The 21,186-nt window shown below is 35.5% G+C and overlaps 2 protein-coding genes and 1 pseudogene across 2 annotated transcripts; 2 read left to right on the forward strand and 1 right to left on the reverse strand.

Annotated features, from left to right (window-relative positions):
- The first annotated feature begins 411 nt into the window (after positions 1-411).
- On the forward strand, positions 412-1,686 carry LOC131405545 (sodium/potassium-transporting ATPase subunit beta-3-like; annotated as a pseudogene).
- A 1,065-nt stretch (positions 1,687-2,751) lies between these two features.
- Positions 2,752-3,723, reverse strand: LOC131405546 (olfactory receptor 4K15-like). Its single transcript, XM_058540521.1, has one exon. The coding sequence runs from the start codon at positions 3,721-3,723 to the stop codon at positions 2,752-2,754; it is 972 nt and encodes a 323-aa protein (XP_058396504.1).
- Positions 3,724-19,604: 15,881 nt separating this feature from the next.
- LOC131405377 (olfactory receptor 4K3-like) lies at positions 19,605-20,549 on the forward strand. The gene has a single exon (XM_058540431.1). It carries the CDS (start codon positions 19,605-19,607, stop codon positions 20,547-20,549), a length of 945 nt encoding a protein of 314 aa, XP_058396414.1.
- Positions 20,550-21,186: the final 637 nt, after the last annotated feature.

Genomic DNA, 21,186 nt, shown 5'->3' on the forward strand with positions numbered 1-21,186 from the left:
TTGGTGTTCAACATTGGGAGAGAATATATTTTGTTGAAAAGATGAGGAAAGGAAGAAGTACAAAGAAGGAAGAAGAGAGCAGAGGAGAAGGAGGAGGCAAACATGAAAGAGAAGACAAAATGTATTATTTGTAAAGGGAATTAAGGGAGACATAAGGTTTTGAAAGGCAGAGAAAGTGAGTGAAGGAAGATGACGCAGCACATATAGACTAAAATCAACAAAGGCTGAAGAAAATTAGAAGTGATCCAAGAACGACTGCTCCAGCTTGGCTAGAGCATAGCATATGTCAGAGAGTTTTGCTGGACCATATTTTAGAGGATCTTAAGTACAAGCCTTAGGATTTTGTAATTAATTTGTTGGAAAATGTAATACTACTCATGATTTCAGTGCAGGAGAATATGCTTTAGGAGAATGTATCTAGTGGTGGTTGTGGAATTGACTACAGGACATAAAAGGTTAGAGGTGAGTTGTTGCAATTGGAGGCTACCTCAGAAGTTCCTTGTATGCCTACTGAAGTCAAGATGGGTATAGACAAAGAAGGATACAGGGAATAAATATTTCAGGGATATAACATTCAGACTTAATCAATTGATTGCCAGCAAGGACCAAGAGAGAGGGAGAAGAATAATATCGAAAGAAAACAAATCAGAATATAAAAATCCTGCAAGAGCCAGTTTTCTAGCCCAGGGAATTTCAAAGTTGCATTCATGGAACCCTGGAGGTGTTGTGCAGATGTGCCACATGTTCCTAAAGGGCACTGGAGGGTCCAGATCTTACTCGCTCCAATCTGCTATCATCAGACCAGCTTTACATTTATCTGTTTACATAGTAAGCTCCTGAAACTTCATATGTTTTTTAAAAAGTGTTCCTGTGCTTATTTTTGCCCTCCACCTCCTCTTGGTTGTCTATAAAGGAGAAGGCAATAAATGAAGGTTAGTGACTCTGTGTTGGTGGCAGCAGTAGGGCACATTCTGAGCCATCACCCAGTGGGAGACAGTACATTCTAGACTGGTAGTGGGAGGGAAGGAAAGAGGTTTGAACTTGTTCTTCTTCTTAGTCTTTTGGGGGTTCCCAGTTGCATTCTTCTTGTTCACAATGTGGACTATGCTTCAGACTCCAAAAGACAAGTTTCCAAAATATTGTGACCAGATTCCTAGCCCAGGACTTAAGATTTTTCCAAAATTGTTGACTGCAATGGAATATGCATTCAGTATGTCTGATTCAAGTCCCTATAATGGGTTTGTTGCAGACCTTAATAATTTTCTAAAGCCATATTAGATGAACACAATATTCTCATAGTCTGTCTTAATGGGATACTTTTTGAACAGAAGGGCCATGTTTACAATGCATGTCAGTTTCCTGCTCCTTTACTTGAAGTATGTAGTGGTATGGATGATCCTGATTTTGGTATTTCCAAAGGAAACCCTTGTATTCTTTGAAAATAAGCAGAATAATTGGGGTAAAGCCTCTAAAGGAACCAAAAATAATGTTTGTTTGAAAGAAAGAACACAAGACAACTCTAATAACTTTTCCTCAACATGGAGTTATAAACTTAAAATATTTTCCACGTTATCAGGAAAAACTGCCTGTGAGGTATCTATAGCAGTCACTGCTGTCCAGGTAATCTTTCGTCATAATGCTGATACCAGGAGAGAAGCAACAGTACCATGCAATCACCCAACCTAACATTCCAAGGTGATGGTGACAAGTTCTTGGGACAAATTATGTCAAAAATCACAGTGAATGCATAGCATGAGTAGGATACCTCCACGGAGTAAATGTCGTGTTGTCTATCTTCTTACTGTATCAGCTGTACCTGACGTTCTAGAGTGAGGCCACCCTGGAGGAAGTGGGGCTGTTAGATAATACTGCACTAATGTCATAATGTGCTTCCACACCATAATGTGCAATGATCTCTAAAGTAACTGCCTTTGTGTTTCTGCTCTATAAACCAGTGTATGGACACCATATTAGGGCTCAGTAAATACCTGATTCAGAACATGTATGATGGGGATCTTGTTCTGTTTTTATGGGGTCTTATTGTCAAGTGTCTAAAGCTCCATGTGTTGTGTTATATAAATATCTCATGGATTTAAAACTGGTTAACTGTCTTATTTTGATGTCAATGCAGTTTTAGGGATAAAATGATGAAAGAATAAATGGTACCTGACCAACATCAAGTGATTTTATAAAGCTGCAAAAATGTGGTATGTGAATCCCTTAAATTGTATATACGAGGAGGAAAAATAAAATAAAGGTGGATTTGAAAAGCGCTACCTTGAATTTTTGTAAAATTATTTTTATAAGCTAATAGTTTATGAATCTTTTTGATGTAGAATGTGTGAAAAAGAATACTAATTGAATTGTTTTTAGTACTGGAACTAAATCTTACAGATTACTTGGAGTATTTTAGACCATAGAGGAAACATAGAATTTTCAGTTTAGCCAGTATGAATATGCACCTAAATTTTATGAAATTAACCTCATACAATTTAAATTATACAACAGTTTCTGAAACATCTTGTCACTGATCTGGGGTAGCAAGTATAAGCAAATTAACTATAAACTATAAAACTATAGCAAAAATAAGTATGGCTAGAGAATGCATAGTCGTACGCAGGCTTCTGACTACAAATATTTAACAAAGAACATGCATTACATTTATCATTTGAAACAAAGTAATTTTTTAAAACAATGGTGGTCACAAGAAAAAGGCAAAGTCCATGTTTCCTTAAGTTTCTTCCTGTATACTCAGTTCAGCAAATTTAGTTTTGTGAGAGACGGTGGGGAAAGCAGCCAGGAACTTATATACTGGGTCTTCAGTTTATGCATCGCTGACTTCACCTCTTTGTTTCTTAATGTGTAGATAATGGGGTTCAGTACAGGTGTGAAAACCGTAGAGAACACAGAAAGGACTTTATCCACTGGGAAGTTGCTGAAAGGCCAGGCATAGATGAAGATACAGGGTACAAAAAAGAGAGTCACTACAGTGATGTGGGCAGTCAGAGTGCTGCGGGCCTTGGCCATGCCCACTGAGGAACGACGTCGTACAGTGACCAGGATGACCGTGTAGGAGATCAGCAAGAGCAAGAAAGAAGTCATTCCCATGAGACCACTATCCAAAAGCATCAACACTTCAGGGATATAAGTATCTGTACAGGCAAGTTTGATGACCAGAGTAGGGTCACAATAATAACAGTCCACTATGTTTGGACCACAGAAGGGCAAGTTTACAGTGAAAGCTAACTGGCTCAGGGAGTGCATGACCCCAATGACCCAAGAGCTGACCACCAGACCTGTACACTTGCACAAGTTCATGATGGTTGCATAATGGAGAGGTTTGCATATGGCCACATACCTGTCATAGGCCATGGCTACAAGGAGCACCATCTCACCACCAGCAAAGACATGGAGCAAGAATATCTGGGCCATGCAGCCCTCAAAGGAGATGATCTTGGGTTCATGAAGGAAATCGTGGATCATCTTGGGGGTTGCGTAAGTGGCCAGAAACACATCAAGAACAGAAAGATTACTGAGCATGATGTACATGGGTGTGTGCAGAGCAGGTTCAGAGATCACTGTGAGGACAATGAGGAAGTTGCCCAGCACAATGGCCATGTACAAGAAGTTAAACAATACAAAGAAGAAATACTGGAGCTCCCGGGAACTAGAGAGTCCCAGCAACACAAACTCAGCCACCCTAGAATAATTTCCTTGGACCATGGTTTCAGGCTACAGGAGAAGTACCTACAAAAACAGATGTCAATAGATTGTTATCAAGAGCAAGAACAGTAGACCTCAATCCTGGAGAGTGCTTCTCAATGTTAGTTTAAAATGCTCCAGAGTTATTCTTATTAGGAATTGTTTTGTCTGTAATTTTGACAAGTAGATTCTTCTCTCAATTATCCTTATTAGCTATGAACAGCTATAAAGTACAAATGTAGTAAATCAACAACTCCATTTTATACATTTATGAGTTAAATCAGATGCTAAACAAGTAGTAAACCTACATTGCAAAACCACAATTAAGAGGAGATGCTAAGTTATCCAGATTCTCGGACTACCTTCCTTGCCTTGCTGATTTTCATTACTCACTTGGGATTATCTACAAGCAGCTTCAATTCTTAGAGAATTCTCAAGAGGCCACATTTACAAGGAAAAGACTTACTTTTTCCTTGTTTTTTTTTTAACTTTTTTTTTTTTTGGTAAGGAAGATTGGCCCTGAGCTAACATCAATTGCCAATCTTCCTCTTTTTGATGAGGAAGATTAGCCTGAGCTAACATCTGTGCCCATCTTCCGCCATTTTGTATGTGGGATTCCGCCACAGCATGGCCTGATGAGAGGTGCGTAGGTCTGCGCCTGTGACCCAAACCTGCAAACCACTAGCCACCAAAGCAGAGCACATGAACTTAACCACTACGTCACCGGGCTGGCCCCTCCTTATGCTTTTTTTTTACTATAGTTCTCTCTCTTCTTGCTTCTGTCCTTTGTCTATAACAAGCTCCACAACCACACCATGAAAGCTGTTTAATCCATATTGTCTCTGAAGTTTTGATAACTGTTTTGGTTTGAAGTAAAGTCCCTTGAAGCTAACATTGTACTATATAAAAATAAATAAAATGAAATGGCCAATATGTCAGTACAGAATATCGATAGATAAGGTGACAATAGCCATGAAATGCAAAGGTCTAGTTTAGTTAAGGTATGTAGTTGAAAGGTAGATCATTTGAAGTTCAACTGTAACATTTCACTTATCAATGAAGAAAACTTTGAACAATAATTATATCCAGGAGAAAGAATTTGTAGGCTTTGACTAGGATTTTTCTGACCTAATAAAATAAGGTACATTCTTTGAAAAAAAATCTAGCAACACAATGGCTTCTCACTAGGCAAAAATTGAGATCATAAACAATAAGAGATAATAAACAATAATAATTAAGGTAATATACAATTGAGATAATAAACACTTTGCCAACACATTTTAAAATAATCCATTCTGCTTATATTCTCTCTGCATCTTCTTTGGGACATGCAGAAAAAGCTTCCAAGGAGACAGACAAAGATTTGAAAATTCATTTAAAAAAATGTGTTTAGAAGCACAAGAATCTTTTAGTTGAAAAGAAGGGATGTTTTTGTTTTCTTTTTTTAAAGAAAGAAGCCTCTCACTTTTCATTTTCTGTGTTATAATTAGAAGTGATAAGTGCCAATCTCTGTGAATAAAAGGATTATGCCAGTGGGCAAAACTGTTTAGTTTGAAAGTGTTTTGACAGGCAGTATGTGAGCATTAAACTCTTTACAATAACCTGGTGAGGAGGAGATTGTTGTTCCCATTTTTTTTTTTTTTTTTTTTTTTTTTTGTGAGGAGATCAGCCCTGAGCTAACATCCGCCAATCCTCCTCTTTTTTTGCTGAGGAAGACGGCCCTGGGCTAACATCTGTGCCCATCTTCCTCCACTTTATATGGGACGCCGCCACAGCATGGCTCACCAAGCAGTGCGTCGGTGCGCGCCCGGGATCCGAACCAGCGAACCCCGGGCCGCCGCAGCGGAGCGCGCGCACTTAACCGCTTGCGCCACCAGGCCGGCCCCTGTTGTTCCCATTTTTTATAGAAGGAAATTGAGACTCAGAGAAGTTAACTAACATGTTCAATATTATACTACCAGCAAGTAAAAAATCCAGAACTTTATCCCTTCTTCTTCAAAGTTCTTTTCACAATCCTTAACAGTAGAGTCTCTAATGGAATCTAAAAGGTCTGGTTTAAGAGTATGCAACAAATGGAATTATCTAGATTAGAAAATGAGAGGTTAGTTTAGGTAGTTGATGTAAAACCCTGTTAAATGTTACTAAATGTACCATAAATGAACTTGATGATAATAGCCCTTTCTAGTTAAAAATGCAGGAGGTGATAAATATTTTGTTTTCCAAAATTGATAATGCTTTTTGCTTAAAGGTATAAATTTTAGTTTAAAATTTATTATCCTGGAAGACTTTATTCCCTGCTAATATTTGCTAAATGATTTGTTGCTATATTACACTTTCCAAAGTTTCTCCCAAAAACTTGAGCATAAAAATATAATCAAGTGAATGAACAATGAATGCTGTGACAAAATAACTCAAATGGAGTCACTCCAAAGGATATTTAGATCAATAATTGTCACTTGGAGTGAAAAGGGGCATCGTCCCTTGGGCAATCTCTTGTGGGGAAGGGATTTTGCACCCAAAAGGAGAAAGCATGGATTTAAGAAAACTTTGGGAAAACAATTATTCTTGACCATATCTTTTAATTTGGTCAGTCACCTATGAAATAACAATGTTCTTTTAGTAAAAGTGAATGAGAAATTAATGATGTGGGGAGGGGAGGAAGAAAAATGTCAGAAATCCTCACAGAGAGTCACACTGTATCCCTCTACCAAATGTATTTTTGTCTAGATGCTGGCCCGGGCTGGGAAGAATGATAAATAAAAAATGATGTTAGGATGCTTTTGTAGAGTCTCCTCTACTCTGTATTTCAGAAGAAAAACATTAGAAACAAAAAATATCAGCTCAAATATTACAGAAGTTGATTCTTAAACCATTTTCTATCATACTTAAAGTCAAATTTTATGCACCAGACTAACATGGATGTAAATATTTTGTGGTTGAGACAAAGAAATTTAAACAAAACCGTAAGTTCAAATATCATAAGCCATTGCTCCAAGTTTCTTTCTCTGGTTAAAGGACCCATTAACACTTTCCAGAGAAAAAATCCAAAGCAAACAGATCAAGTGCTTGACATAAAATAAAGAAAACATACCTGATTCAATTATTTACAAATTTCAAAAAAGTTGAAACGAGTTTTGTCTTCTTTGAAATCAAATGCTCCTATAAGAGAACTGCATCAGATGTGCACATGTTTTTGAGCTGAGATATCATAACTCTAATAAATATTGACTTAGGCCAACCATCTCTTCTTCTCAGCACTCTATTTTACCTGTTTCCAATTTATCATTTTTTCCACTTCATTCAGGACTGAGGATTGGACTGAGACCATGGGAGGATAGATGTGTCCCACGGTGATTCTTTATCATTAGATGTTTGTTCGCTTGTTGAATAGGGAAAATAGCTTAAGTCCAGAGAGCCAAACCACTTTCAGCTTTCTCTCAACTCCCAGAGCTCCTTCTCTGTGTCTTACCTACCATCAATTACATGTGTTATGTTTCTAACAGATTTAGGGAATTTTTGACATGTAGGGATTTCTGAAACACATCATGAAGAATTGAATTCATTCTTTAGTGATATTTCCCACCTTAGCAGGGAACATTTGATCCCCCACAATAGGAACGTGTAATGAATTCCTCTTCTAATCTTTACTGTTAAATATCACTAATAGAGCATCCAATGCAAATATATTTGCATCCTTAGCATAAATTCTACTTAATTATGGTGTGATATATGAGAGTATCATGACCTGGGTGATGTGCTAATTTTTATGTAGGATTTTTGCATAGAGGTTTACAAGTGAAATTTGCCTCTGGTATTTTGAAGTTGTGTTATCCACATCCAATTTTGGTATTGAGAAAATAGAGTCATAAAATGAGTTGGAGTACTCAGAAAAGTATTTTTATATTCTAATATTATCTGTTCATTGAAGGTTTGAAAAACTTTGTACATAAGTTTGAATGCATCTTGTGACTTCTATAAGGTTACATCTCTAACTTATTTTTCAATGTGTTCCATAGTTATTGGTGACTTCAGTTTTCTACCTTTCCTTAAGCAAATCTGGCAACTTACGCTTTCTTAAGAAATTAACATATGCATCTGGATGAATCCGTCATCTTATGTTTTTACACAACATTCTTTAATTGTTTAATCTATTCTACATATAAATTTAGGGCCATGCAAAGAGGGTATAGTCCCTCTTTAATTTTAATCATCGCTAGTCCTTTCTTTATTTCTTTTTATTTTTGCCTCTCCAAGAACCGTATTTTGATTTAACTGTTAACTTCACTAGATTATTTGTTTTTATTTCAAGAACTCCCGTTTTAAAAGTAAAACTACACTGAAATATCATCTCTCATATATCATATTGGTAAAATATCAAAAAATTTGACAACATACTCTCTTCACAAGACTGTGAGTCACTCTCGTATACTGCAAGCAGGAATGAAAATGCAATAACCATTATAAAAGTGCGTTTAGCAGTGTCTAGAAAATTATATGTACAATTGACTCTTGTACTTAGCAATTTTACTTAGGAGAACAGTAAAAACAAAGCCCATGATTAGACATATGTTGATAAGTGTTGAAGGTGGATAATAAATGCATGGAGGGGAGAATATGTACATTTTCTCATCTTTTATATATTTTTTAAAAGTCCAAATATTAAGAAGTTAAAGAAAATGACTTCTGCCTTTAACTGTATTTATACCTTCTTCATATTGTATAGTTTATTTTGTTGTCCTATTACAAGCTTCTCTAGTCAAATGGCTGGTTAAACTGAAATCATTTCATAACAACGTATTAGTGCATTCCTTCATCAAATGGTCATTGAACACTAATTATTTGCCAATTATTAAGCGAGGAGTTGGGAATACATTGGGGTACATGATGATATAGTTTCTGACTTTACAGATTTTATATTTTAAGGCAGAAAGTAGATCTCTTGACAAATAATTAAAGAAAAATTGTACTTGTTTTACCACAGGGGAAGTAGAGAGTGGTATGAGTACACTATGGAAGATTTTGATCTTACCTAAAAAATTTGTGAAAGGTTTCAGTTGGTACATAAAGCATGAGTCAGAGGTGGCCAGGTTATTGGATGCTTATGTTTCTAGATGGGAAAGTTTTTAAGCAGAAAAAAGAGCCATTATCTGCATGTCACGAGGTAAACATTTGGTGAAGGTGTAAAACTGAAGAACTAAAAGATACGTAATATGGCTGAAATCTACAATATATGGGATTTATCTAAGTAAGAAATATTACATTGTTTTGAATTTCTCCTGAGATCAGTAAAAAGCAATTATGGGGCGAAAGCCTGGTGTTATTAAAGGAAGTAACACGATAAGATTTGTATTTTAGAAGCTTCTCTCTGTCCGAATTATTCAAAATCAATTACAGAAAGGCAAGACCTACTTCTGAAATGGAGGAGTAAAAAGCTCAAAAAATTCCCAAAAGCAACAATAAAAGTGGACAAAATTGTCAGAAAAACTATTTTAGAATTGTGGATAGTGAACAAAAGTATAAAAAAAGTTGAGAAGCATTTATTTGTGAAAGACTGCTGAACCTTGGGTAAGAACAGTAGAAATCTGTGATATTTTAGCCTCAGGCTTCTCACATTATCACAACCCCCACCAGCTCCTTCAACATATAGTTCTACCAGGCTAGGGCAAGTTCTGGAAAAGAACAGCTTTATTGCCTAAGGTCACTGGCTTAATCTGGAGCTGAAAACAGAAAATCTCATGCTCAGCAATGTTGTCTAAAATAACGATGATCTCAGTGGCAAAAAATCAGCAAAGTCCAAAATTGTAGGTAGTCTATGTTGGTATATTGGATGGAACAAGGAAGAAACTGACAGACTAGCCAGAAATTTAAGAGGGAGATCTGATGAATCAAAGAGTTATACTGGGCTTTGCTAAGTTCCCACATATCCCTAGAGGTTTGGACAGTCAGGCATGTGCACAAGGCTGCATGCATGCTCAAGAGAGGCCAAGGGGACCATGAGTATCTACTTGCCCCTGGGTGAATGTGAGCCCTTGCATGCGGGCAGAGGAGACATGAGGAGGCATGGCAGAACGTAAAAGCCAGGGTGACTTGTAAACTGCCTGCCATTGACAAAAGATGAAAAACTTATTGGCTCAAGATGATAAAATGCAAACTCTGACCGAGAAGTGACATTAAACATGTCAGGATTAAAAATAAAAACAAGAATTAACGATAATAAACCTTAGCAGAAATACAAGTAGCAATATACTTCAGGAAAACAGACTGTATAGAATTAGTCTAAGCAAGTTGCTAAACAAATAAAAATAACAAAAACTACAATAATAATAACAACAAAAATAACAACTCCTTGAAGGGAGAGGATAAGGATCAAGAGTTGCTATAATATATTATCTGAAATGTCCAGTTTTAAACAACAACTAAAAAATGAGGCATGCCAAAAAAGAAAATGTGACTCAGCCGTAGAAGGAGAAAAATAGGAAGAAAAACAGTCCATAGAAATTAACTCTGAGGAGTCTCAGATATTGGACTTAGCAAACAAATATTTCCAAGAAGATACTAAAATATATTGAAAGAACTAAAGAAAAACCATGTTTAAAAATTAAAGGGAATCATAATGCAATGGTTCACCAAATAGAGAACAATAACAAAGAGATGAAAATTATAAATAAGAAAAAATGGAAATCCTAGAGTTGAAAAATGCAACAAGCAAAGTGAAAAATTAACTAGAGGGATTCAATAGCAAATTAGAAGAGGCACAAGGAAACATTAGCAAAGTTGAAGATAGAGCAATAGAAATAGTCAATCTGAAGAACAGGGTAAAAAAAAGAATGAATTAAAATGAACAGAGCTCCAGAGACATGTAGGACACAAAGTATACCAATACGGGCATAAAGGGAGTGCCAGAAAGAGAAGAGAGAGAGAAAGGAGCAGAAAAACATCTGATGATGTAATGCCTGAAAAATTTCCAAAATTGATGAAAAGCTTTAATCCACAAATCCAAAAAGCTTAACAAACTTCAAGGAGGATAAACACAAAGAGATCTATGCCAAGGATAGACTAGTATACTCAAACCATTGAAATACAAAGACAAATAGAAAATTATGAAATCGGTAAGGGAAAACAAACTTATCACAACAAGGGACCTCAATCAAATTAACTGAATTTTAAGTTATATAAAATTAAGGTGACTTTTCATTGGAAACAATGGAAGATATAAGGCAATGAGATAAATTATTCAAAGTATTGAAAGAAAAATAATGTCAACACAGAAATATATATCTGGAAGAAAATATGCCAAAATGAAAGCCAAATAAAGATATTCCTAGATGGAAAAAAAAAAGGCTAAGATAATTCATTGCTAGATCTGCTCTACAAGAAATAATAAAGGGAGTCCTTCAGGCTAAGAGGAAAGGACACCAGAGAGTAACTTCATTCAACATAAAGAATTAAAGAGCTGTTAGGTAGTAGATAATAACAACAATAAACAAACACATAGGGACAGAGATTGGATTGGTGGTTACCAGAGGGGAAGGGAGGAGGAAGGAGGGTGAAAGGGATAATTTGGTACATGTGTGTGGTGATGGGTTGTAATTAGTATTTTGGTGGTGAACATGATGTAATCTATGCAGAATAGAAGTATAATGATGTACACCTGAAATTTTTACAATGTTATAAACCAATGTTACTGCAATAAACAAAAAATTATAAAGGAAAAAATAAAGAGCTATAGTAAAGCTAACACGTAGGTAAATGTAAAAGCCAATACTAACAGATTTTTTAATTTTTCCTTGTCTAACCTGATTTGAAAGTCAGTTACATAAAATAATTATGAAAGCTTATGTTTTGACTTACAAATATGAAGATGTAATGTATTTCATAATAATAGCACAAAGAAAGCTGGAGGACATGAAGATTGACGGGAGCAAAGTTTCGATATTTTACTGGAATTGAGTAAGTATTAAACTGAAGTAAATTGTGATAAATTAGCATGCATATTGTAATCCCTAGAGCAACTACAAAGAAAAAAACTGAAAAAATTATAGTTGAAAACCAATAAAGGAATTAGAATGGCACACTAGAAAGTATCTATTAACAAGAAGGCAGCAGAAGAACAAAGGAACAGCAACAAAAAAGAAAGACATGAAACACAGAAAGCAAATGGGAAACTTTTAGATGTAAATCCCACCATATCAATAATAACATTAAATGTTAAAGAATTAAACACTCCAAAGAAAATAAAGAGATTATCTGACTGGAGAAAAAGAAGATCCAGTCATATGCTGTCAACAGGAGACACCCTTATATTCCACATCCAACTTTTCTTCTCAGCCCTCAGCCTTGCTGACCCATAGCAAGCAGCTTCAGATTCATCAGTGGATTCAGAAATAACAGGCTTCCATCATATTCTCCACTAAGTCTCACTATTGTGTAAAGTCTCATCTTTATAATCAACCCCTTATTCCACGTCACTCTTAGTGGTTCAGCTTCCCTCATCAAATCCTAACTGACATATATGCTATGTTCAAAAACAAAATTGTCCAAAGACTCCCCTTCTTGTAGTATCTGCATTGAGTTTGGGTATTAAGCTTAAGCTAGATTCATAGAAAGAGCTGGAGAAATTTTCATTATTTTCTGCTCCTATTTTTATAATTTTTATCCTTCTACTCCTTTATTTCTAAGTTTTCTTTCAATTTCTTACATAGGACACCGAATTTACTGTTTTTTCTTTATATTTCGAAATGTTATTTATAACTAGAAAAGTTCTCAACGAGTTTTGATACACAAGTCTCTTTGTATTACTCGATTCTATATTGTTTCCGTCATTGTTACTACAAATTTTCTTTTACTCAGGACTTACTTGTAAAGCTCTTTTTCTTATTTCCAAAGGTGCAGGGCTCATTTTATTTTTTTTGAGGGGGGGGTTGGGTAAGGGAGGACTATGTATCATTTCATATTTTTATTGCATTGTAATTAGATAATGCTGTGTGCAATTATTTAGTATTTATTGAGACTTTATGGCCAATAGATCAATCATGTTTTTGTAAATGTTACATGAGTTCCTGGAAAGAGTACACACTCTTTAATTTTGGGGTGCAGCATTCCTCAGATGAACCCTAGCAAATCTGTAAGTAATTGGGAAAGGGTGTTAAATAGCAACTTGAGCTGAGAGAATCTACATAGTCATTGGCAATTAAGAAAAAGGCAAAAAGTAGGCATTTTTATTAATGTTTATGTTACCATCATTGTATTGGGTTGTTGGCAGGTGTTACTAGGAATGAATTTACAAAAAAGTGGAAGCATTATTATGTGAATTGAAAGTGTTGACTAGTACTCATATTTAAAGGAAGAAGGTAATCTTTTTTTCTCTTAAGGGAGGCACTAAGACTGAAGATCAATCAGATTAGAACATTAATCTGATTCAATGTTTGAAAGTTTATTTCATTGTGAAATATTTTTACCGTAAATAAACTAGGAAATGAACAAATAATCCAGAAGGCAAAACCTGTGATGTGAGCATATTTTCTTATCTAATTAGCCAGAAACAGCCATTCCCTAGATGACAGACAAAGGAGGAATAACCTGGTTTAGAGAAAGCCCTGAGTCTGTGTAAATGTTTTTTTTTTCCCTATTTCTTTTTGGGCGTGAGCTTTACTAATGAGATTTAGGTAAAACAGACACACAGATAGTGTAGCCTCTATCTGTCTTGTTTGAGCTGGTTCACAATAGATTCATATATTTCTTTTCTTTCCCTTTAAAGTAAGGAAAAGCCATGTAATCTCTTTGTACCATAATTGTTTTGTTTCAGTGCAGACTCCTTTTTCTCCATGAGCAAAATCCTGTGTGAAATGAGAAAGGACTCCAGGATCCAGATAGGATCCAGATAGGGATCTATGGACAGCTAATTTTTGACAAAGAACATAACAATGGAGAAGGGAAAGTCTCTTCAATACATGATGTTGGGAAAACTGGACAGCCACATGCAAAAGACTGAAAGTACACCACTATCTTACACCATACACAAAAAATTAACTCAAAATGGATTAAAGACTTGAGTGCAAGACCTGAAACCATAACACTCTTAGAAGAAAACTTAGGCCGTACACTCTTTGACATCAGTCTTTGCGATATATTTTTGGATGTGTCTCCTCAGGAAAGAGAGACAAAAGAAAAAATAAACAGATGGGAATACATTAAACTAAAAATCTTCTGCAAGGCAAAGGAAACTATCAACCAAGTGAAAAGACAACCTAACAATTAAGAGAAGACGTTTTCAAATCACATATCTGATAAGGGGTTAACATCCAAAATATATAAAGGATCCATGCAGCTCAACAACAAAAAAACAAACAACTCAATTAAAAAATGGGCAAAGGATCTGAACAGGCATTTTTCCAAAGAAGATATACAGATGGTCAACAGGCATATGAAAAGATGTTCAATATCACTAATTATTAGGGAAATGCAAATCAAAACTACAATGAGATATCACCTCATGCCCATCAGAATGGCTATAATTAACAAGACAAGATAAGTGTTGGAGAAGATGTGGATAAAAGGGAACCCTCATACACTATTGGTGGGAATGTAACTTTGCGCAGCCACTGTAGAAAACATTACGGAGATTCCTCAAAAAGTTAATACGACTACCCTATGATCCAGCTATTCCACTTCTGGGTATTTATCTAAAGAACAGAAAAACACAAATGTGTGAAGATATTTGCTCCCATTGCAGCAATATTCACGATACTCAAGACTTGGAAACAACCTAAGTTCCCATCATTGGATGAAAGGATAAAGAATATGTGGTATACATACACAATGGAATACTGTTCAGCCACAAAAAAAGATGAGATCTTGTCATTTGTGACAACATGGATAGAACTTAAGGGTATTATGCTAAGCAAAATAAGTCAGTCAGAGAAAGACAAATATTGCATAATTTCACTCACAAGTGGAAGATAAAAACAGCAACAGCAAACAAACACATAGACACAGAGATTAGATTGGAGGTTACCAGAGGGGAAGGAGGGAGGGAGGAGGGTGAAAGGCATAATAGGGCACATGTGTATGGTGACAGATGGTAATTAATCTTTGAGTGATGAACATGATGTAGTCTACACAAAAATCAAAATATAATGATGTACACATGAAATTTATATATTTTTATAAACCAATGTTAACTCAATTTAAAAAATGCAAAAAAATAGACTACATGCTGTATGACTAAACTTACATGATATGCTAGAAAAGGTAAAACTACAGTGAACAAAAGCAGATCATTGGTTTCTTGGGGCTGGAGGTGGGAGAAGGGTATTAACTGCAAAAGGTCATAAGGGAATTTTTTGGGAAGAGCATGAAGATATTCTATATTTTGATTGTGGTAGTATTTACATGGTTGTATACATTTTTCAAAACTCACTGTGCCGATTCACTTAAAATAGACAAATTTTATTGTGTGTGAATTATACCTCAATAAAGCTAATTTTTTTAAAGACCAAAAGAAAAATTTTATTTCATTTCTGACGTGTCTACCCCATTACATCGCTCTCCTTAGAGCGATCTTTAAATATATACATATATAGTTAAATGTCCCTCCATGGGGTTGTATCATTTCGCGCCCTTCTGTCATTACCTCACTATAACGTCATTTAGGGTAGGTTTTCAAGCTGTTAGATTTTGCTTTCTGATAGAAGTGATTTTACCATATGATAGATGATAAATAGTATCTCAATATAACTTTAACGTATTTTCTTATTAGAGAGAGTTTGAGCATCTTTCATATTGATAATGGTCATTTGCACAACTTTTCCCTTTTCTCTTAAGGGTTGCTGATCTTTTTTTTCTCTATTTTTAGTAGCTCTTTATGTATTAATATACCAACAATTTGTCCTAAAAAGTTGCAAATTTTTTCCCACGTGTTCGTGTGTCAACTATGCTTTTGTGTTTCTGCCATACAAACTTATTTATGTAACCAAAATTTTCAATTTTCCCCGTTACTTCTGAATTTTGAGTTATAGTTAGAAGTGATTTCCTCTCATATATCATAAAAAAGTTTAATTTTTACATCTAAATATCTGTCCCTTTTTGAATAGTTACAGGTAAGGTATGAGGAATGAATGCAATTTTATCTTTTTCATGTCATTATCCAGTTATCTCAAAACCACTTATTAAAAAGCACTGATTTCCCCCACTCATTTTAGGAACTTCATTTATCATATACTTTATTTACATGTGCAATTAAGTCTATTTCTAGGTTTTCTATTTTTTTCTTTCAATTCTCTTTATATTCATTCATCAATATCAAATTGTTTTGTTTTGTTTTTTTTTTGTGGTGTCTTTAAGGTATGTTTTAATGCCTTCTAGAACTAACCTTGTCCCATTGCTCTGCTTTTTAAATGTTTTATTGGCTCTTCTTGCATGCCTGCATGTCTTTTCCAAAAGAATTTTGTAATCAGTTTATCTAGATCAAAGAAGAACGGTGTTATTTGTATCCGAATTGCATTAAATTTATAAATTAACTTAACGAGACCTGATATCCTTATGATGTTGTATCTTCTTCAAGATCATGACATGTCTTTCCATTTGTTCATGTCTATATTGGCGTCTTACATGAGTCTTACATGCTTTCCCTCACATAGGTTTTGGACACTTCCTTTAAATGTATGGATTTTTTTTTGGTCTGTTTTCTTTCTCTTATTTGAATATATAAAGACTATAGACTTCTACATGTTAACGTTATAAATGGCTATGTTACTAAATTATATTTTTTGTAGTAGCTTTTCCATTAAATCATTTGGGTTGTCTCAATATATAATAAAATCATCTGCAAAAATACATGGTCACAGTGTTCCTTTCCAATTTTTATGCTTTTAATACCACTCTCTTGGGTAATTGCATTGGTTAATACCTCCCACATAATGTAAAATAATAGGTACTCTCCAGAAAGGTTTTGAATTTCGTTCTGAGAAGCATACAAGCAAAAAAAGGCATCTCAATAATATCACATCCCAATATCACAGAGAACTTCTTTTGGTGAAGGTCATTTTTAAGAGTGAAAACAGACATAGTCTGGATCCGTGGACATATAACAGATCCTCCCTTTAGATTTTCTGCTTGACATTTAAGATCAGAAAATAGGGACAAGTCTAATGATGTCCAAGGAAATTAAAATGTTTAAGAGAATAAGGCAAGGAAGATGTGAGCAGACAAGTAGGGAGAACAGAAGATGGGGAAAGGACAGATGGTAGTTTACACACCCTAGAGGAAGAAAACAACACAAATTGTTCAGAGGAAGAATGAGTTATAAATTAACCTGAACCCTTCAGAACATCATACAGCAGAGACAAGGTGAAAGTCTAGGTTTCCCACAGAAAGGTAAACATAATAAGTAACATTTATTAATCACCTGCTAATTGTCAGATTCTATCTTACGTGTTTACAGATATACCACCTCATTTAATATTTACTACAAGGCACTGAATATGTTTTATATTTCTCAGTACACATGAGAAAGTTGAGAGACAGAATGATAATGTGGTCATGTACTCAGGGTAATGTAGTAAAATCTCGCCCTGTGATGTGAACTCAGGGCTCCAAATCTGACATCCAATGCACTTTATATTACCCAAGCCGCATATAGTGTAGTTTCATCAAATTGTTTGTTTTTACTTTATGAGAACAAGCTAAGCCCAAAGTAAATTTTTCAAAATTTTGTGTTAATAGAGAAATATTGTAATATGCCTCTAAATTTTATTGGTTGTTATTCTGATTTTTGCAGAAATATTAAAGACTTGATGATCACAACATCCTGTATATATTTATAATTTATACACCAGATATTTCTTTAATTTTCATTTATCTTTTCTTCCCCTAGTCTATAATGATTCAAGTTAATATTATAAAATCTAAAGTCTCAAACACTTATTGATTCTATTATTTACTGTATGAACTTTTCTCCAAACAAGGAAATACAAGCTTTATCCGCAATTATTAACTGAAGAACTGAGAGATAACATTTGCAGCTCTCAAGTGAAATAATAGATCCTATTTGTCTTATCTTTGCTATGGTCCAAGATAAAGGCTGTTCCTTACATCTTCTCCATCCCTCCACACCCATGCCAAGTACATAAACACTTAAGAACATTCATAACATTTCTGATCCATCTTCAACTCTGGCCAAACCAACTTGAATGTTTTAATAACTCCTGCTGCAGTTTGAATATTTGTTTATTCCCCAAGCAGCAGCAGGTCTTTTTCACGCCAGGTAGTTCCCTGAATCAATTCATATCAATACAGACATTATAAATACAAAGGTCTCAAGGACTGTGAGCCTCTTTTACCCAGAAATTAGGCATAGGATTGACCTGAGGTCATTCAGGAGCAGTTGTCACTGATTTCAGGGATCAGTGGAATACTGAAATATTAATATGACTGTGGAAAGGATCCAAAAATTATCTACATCAACAAAGAGTCAGAGGTGCCGGTTAATTCAGTAAATTTCCAATCCACATCTTGGACAAGATTTGAATCCACATTTTCTGAAACCCAAGTCACTGCTATTTCTGCTACACCAGTTTAAGTGAGAACTGTGCTGGAGACATCCGTTTTAGCATCAGGTATGTGGGTGCAAAAACAAATCTAAATGTTTCTAGAATGAGTAAAGTCAGAGAATAATGTGAAGCTAAAGAAACGGCACCAAACTTCAGCACAAAAAGCCAAAGTGTATGGGTAATTGCCTGTGTAAATTGGGTTTAATCTTGGAACAATTCATTTAGAATGTATACTTGTAGCAGATTTTTGAGAAAGAAAAGAAAAGGAAAGAAAAAAAGAAAAGAAAGGCTTGTTTTAGTACCAAGATGAAAGAGATTTTGTTATGAATTTTAGGTACGCATTTCAATTGGCTTTCAGTGCACTTTGTCAGTCTTCTCAGATCTCAGTGAGAGCTAGTTGTGCTAAGCAGTTTGTTTTAACTTTTGAGGCATGTTATATTACACAACTTCACCATTACTGCCTCTTTCTCTATATAAACCTATTTCCTATTTGTCCAAGTGAACCCTGGAAACAGGAAGAGTTTTCTGCTTCAAACTGTTTTGGTGAAAATCTATAAAATCCAGCATTTAAAAAATATCTGACTTCAGGCAGTATGGTATTTAACAGAATCTTTTTATTTAAAATGTACTTGGAAATGTATGAAACCTTCAGACTCTAACCACATCATGTTCACCAGCCTTTGAAAAATGTGTGGCCTTGGTGGCATAGAAGAAGGGTCATTCATGTCTGTATAATTGAAATGAAGAACTAAGAATGAGGGGCTATTTCATTTTTATTCTGGACCATCTCCATTAGAAAATTGAAACAGCTTATGTTTCTCTGTAGCCATTTCCCCTCCCCTCATGTTCTATTCCTTTTCTAAACCACTATAAGAAACCAGTGCCCACATTCTTTTCCACTACTGTGTTCCCACTAATAGTCAGTCATGATTCTCAAACATTGCTCACTCCAGTCTTTCACTATCATCATGTTTTGAAAAAGGTCACCGTTCCCTTTCCCTTCAAAACTTATTCATCTAGCTATGAAATTTTTAAAGTATTTCACAAACTGAGGGGTAAATATTCAAATAGTTTAATTTTTATTTCTTTTTATGAAGATTTACATCTTACTTGCAAGCACATTGCTAAGTCATAAGAATTAATCTTGAATTTAATCAATTAAGATATCTGGAATGGCCATGGGGGAAATATTTGACTAACATGAGCAGGCGAGTGATACAACAGGGGACTGGTGGTGAGCTGTCGCTAAATTATTTCACGCAAAAAAAATCTCACTTTGAGTTTGATCACTGTATTTTTTCCTATTTCTCCTCCCATCTGGAAATGTCAGAGTCCTTCCAGAAATCAGAATGAATGGCCTGGATTAATCAGTCCGTTATAACTGAATTCATACTACAGGGTCTCTCCAGTTCTTGGGAACTCCAGATCTTCTATTTCCTGTTTTTCTCCATAGTCTATGCAGCCACTGTCCTGGGGAACCTCCTTATCATGCTCACCATCTTGTCAGAGCCACGCCTTCACTCCCTCATGTACTTTCTGCTGGGCAATCTCTCCTTCATCGACATGTCTCTGGCCTCCTTCGCCACCCCCAAAATGATTGCAGATGTCCTCAGTGAGCACAAAGCCATCTCTTTTGAAGGCTGTATCACCCAGATATTCTTCCTGCATCTCTTAAGGGGTGCTGAGATTGTACTGCTGATATCCATGTCTTTTGATAGCTACGTGGCTATATGTAAGCCTCTACGATACTTAACCATCGTGATCCAGAGAATATGTGTTGGGCTTGTGACACTTTCCTGGATTGTTGGCATCTTCCATGCTATAAGTCAGTTAGCATTTACTGTGAATCTGCCCTTCTGTGGACCCAATGATGTGGACAGCTTCTTTTGTGACCTCCCCTTGGTGAAACTCGCCTGCATAGACACGTACATTCTGGGAGTGTTTTTGATCTCAACCAGTGGAGTGTTTGCCCTGGTATGCTGCATCCTCCTGGTGATCTCCTACACCATCATCCTGGTCACCGTTCGGCAACGTTCCTCTGGTGGGTCCTCCAAAGCCCTCTCCACTTGCAGTGCCCACTTTACTGTCGTGACCCTTTTCTTTGGCCCGTGCATTTTCATCTATGTGTGGCCCTTCACAAATTTGCCAATAGACAAAGTGCTCTCAGTGTTTTATACCATTTTCACTCCCCTCTTGAATCCTGTGATTTATACCCTTAGAAATAAAGACGTCAAGGATTCCACGAGGAAACTCAGCAGCCGTGTCTTTAAGTCTAGAAAGTCTAATCATAGCCCTTGATTTCCTCATATAAAAATGAAATACTTGTTCAGCATTTATCTCCCAACTCCGTTGGTCAACATAGTGATGTTATTGCAATAAATCAATTGGTTCATGAAAGAACTATTTCTGTAATCAGTAGCAGCAGTCACTGAGTTCCGGTCATATTGGTTATTCCTCGTGCAATATAACATATACTACAGGGCGTTATCAAACCTATACTCAACATTTTACCGCACAAGACTCACTTTTTAGAACATTCAACTTTTGTCAGTTATAAGCATTTAGTTGAGTATTCCTCCCCCTGAGACATTCACATGTTTTAAGAAAGAGTAGATTCCCTCCCAGTCTCTTGTAAGTGTCTCTAAGAAAAGAGGCAAGTGTGAAAGCACCAACACCTAGTATAGCACTCTGTACACTGAAGTAACAACGGAATTTTTTATTGCTGACAAAGGTGCTGATGAATGAATTATTTTAGTTCAAAAGTCAGAAAAAATAGAGGGTTCTTGATAAGTAAAAATATTTGCTATTTAATGGTATTGTAACTAATCCTCAACAAGAATAATGTACCTTATTATCTTCAATCCCTAAGATCCCTAGAGTGGATTTCAAAATTTTAAAATAGTAAACTCTAGGAAAATTCTTATACTCTTATGTA

Source organism: Diceros bicornis, chromosome 5, assembly GCF_020826845.1.
Source record: "Diceros bicornis minor isolate mBicDic1 chromosome 5, mDicBic1.mat.cur, whole genome shotgun sequence".
Classification (NCBI taxonomy): Eukaryota; Metazoa; Chordata; class Mammalia; order Perissodactyla; family Rhinocerotidae; genus Diceros; species Diceros bicornis.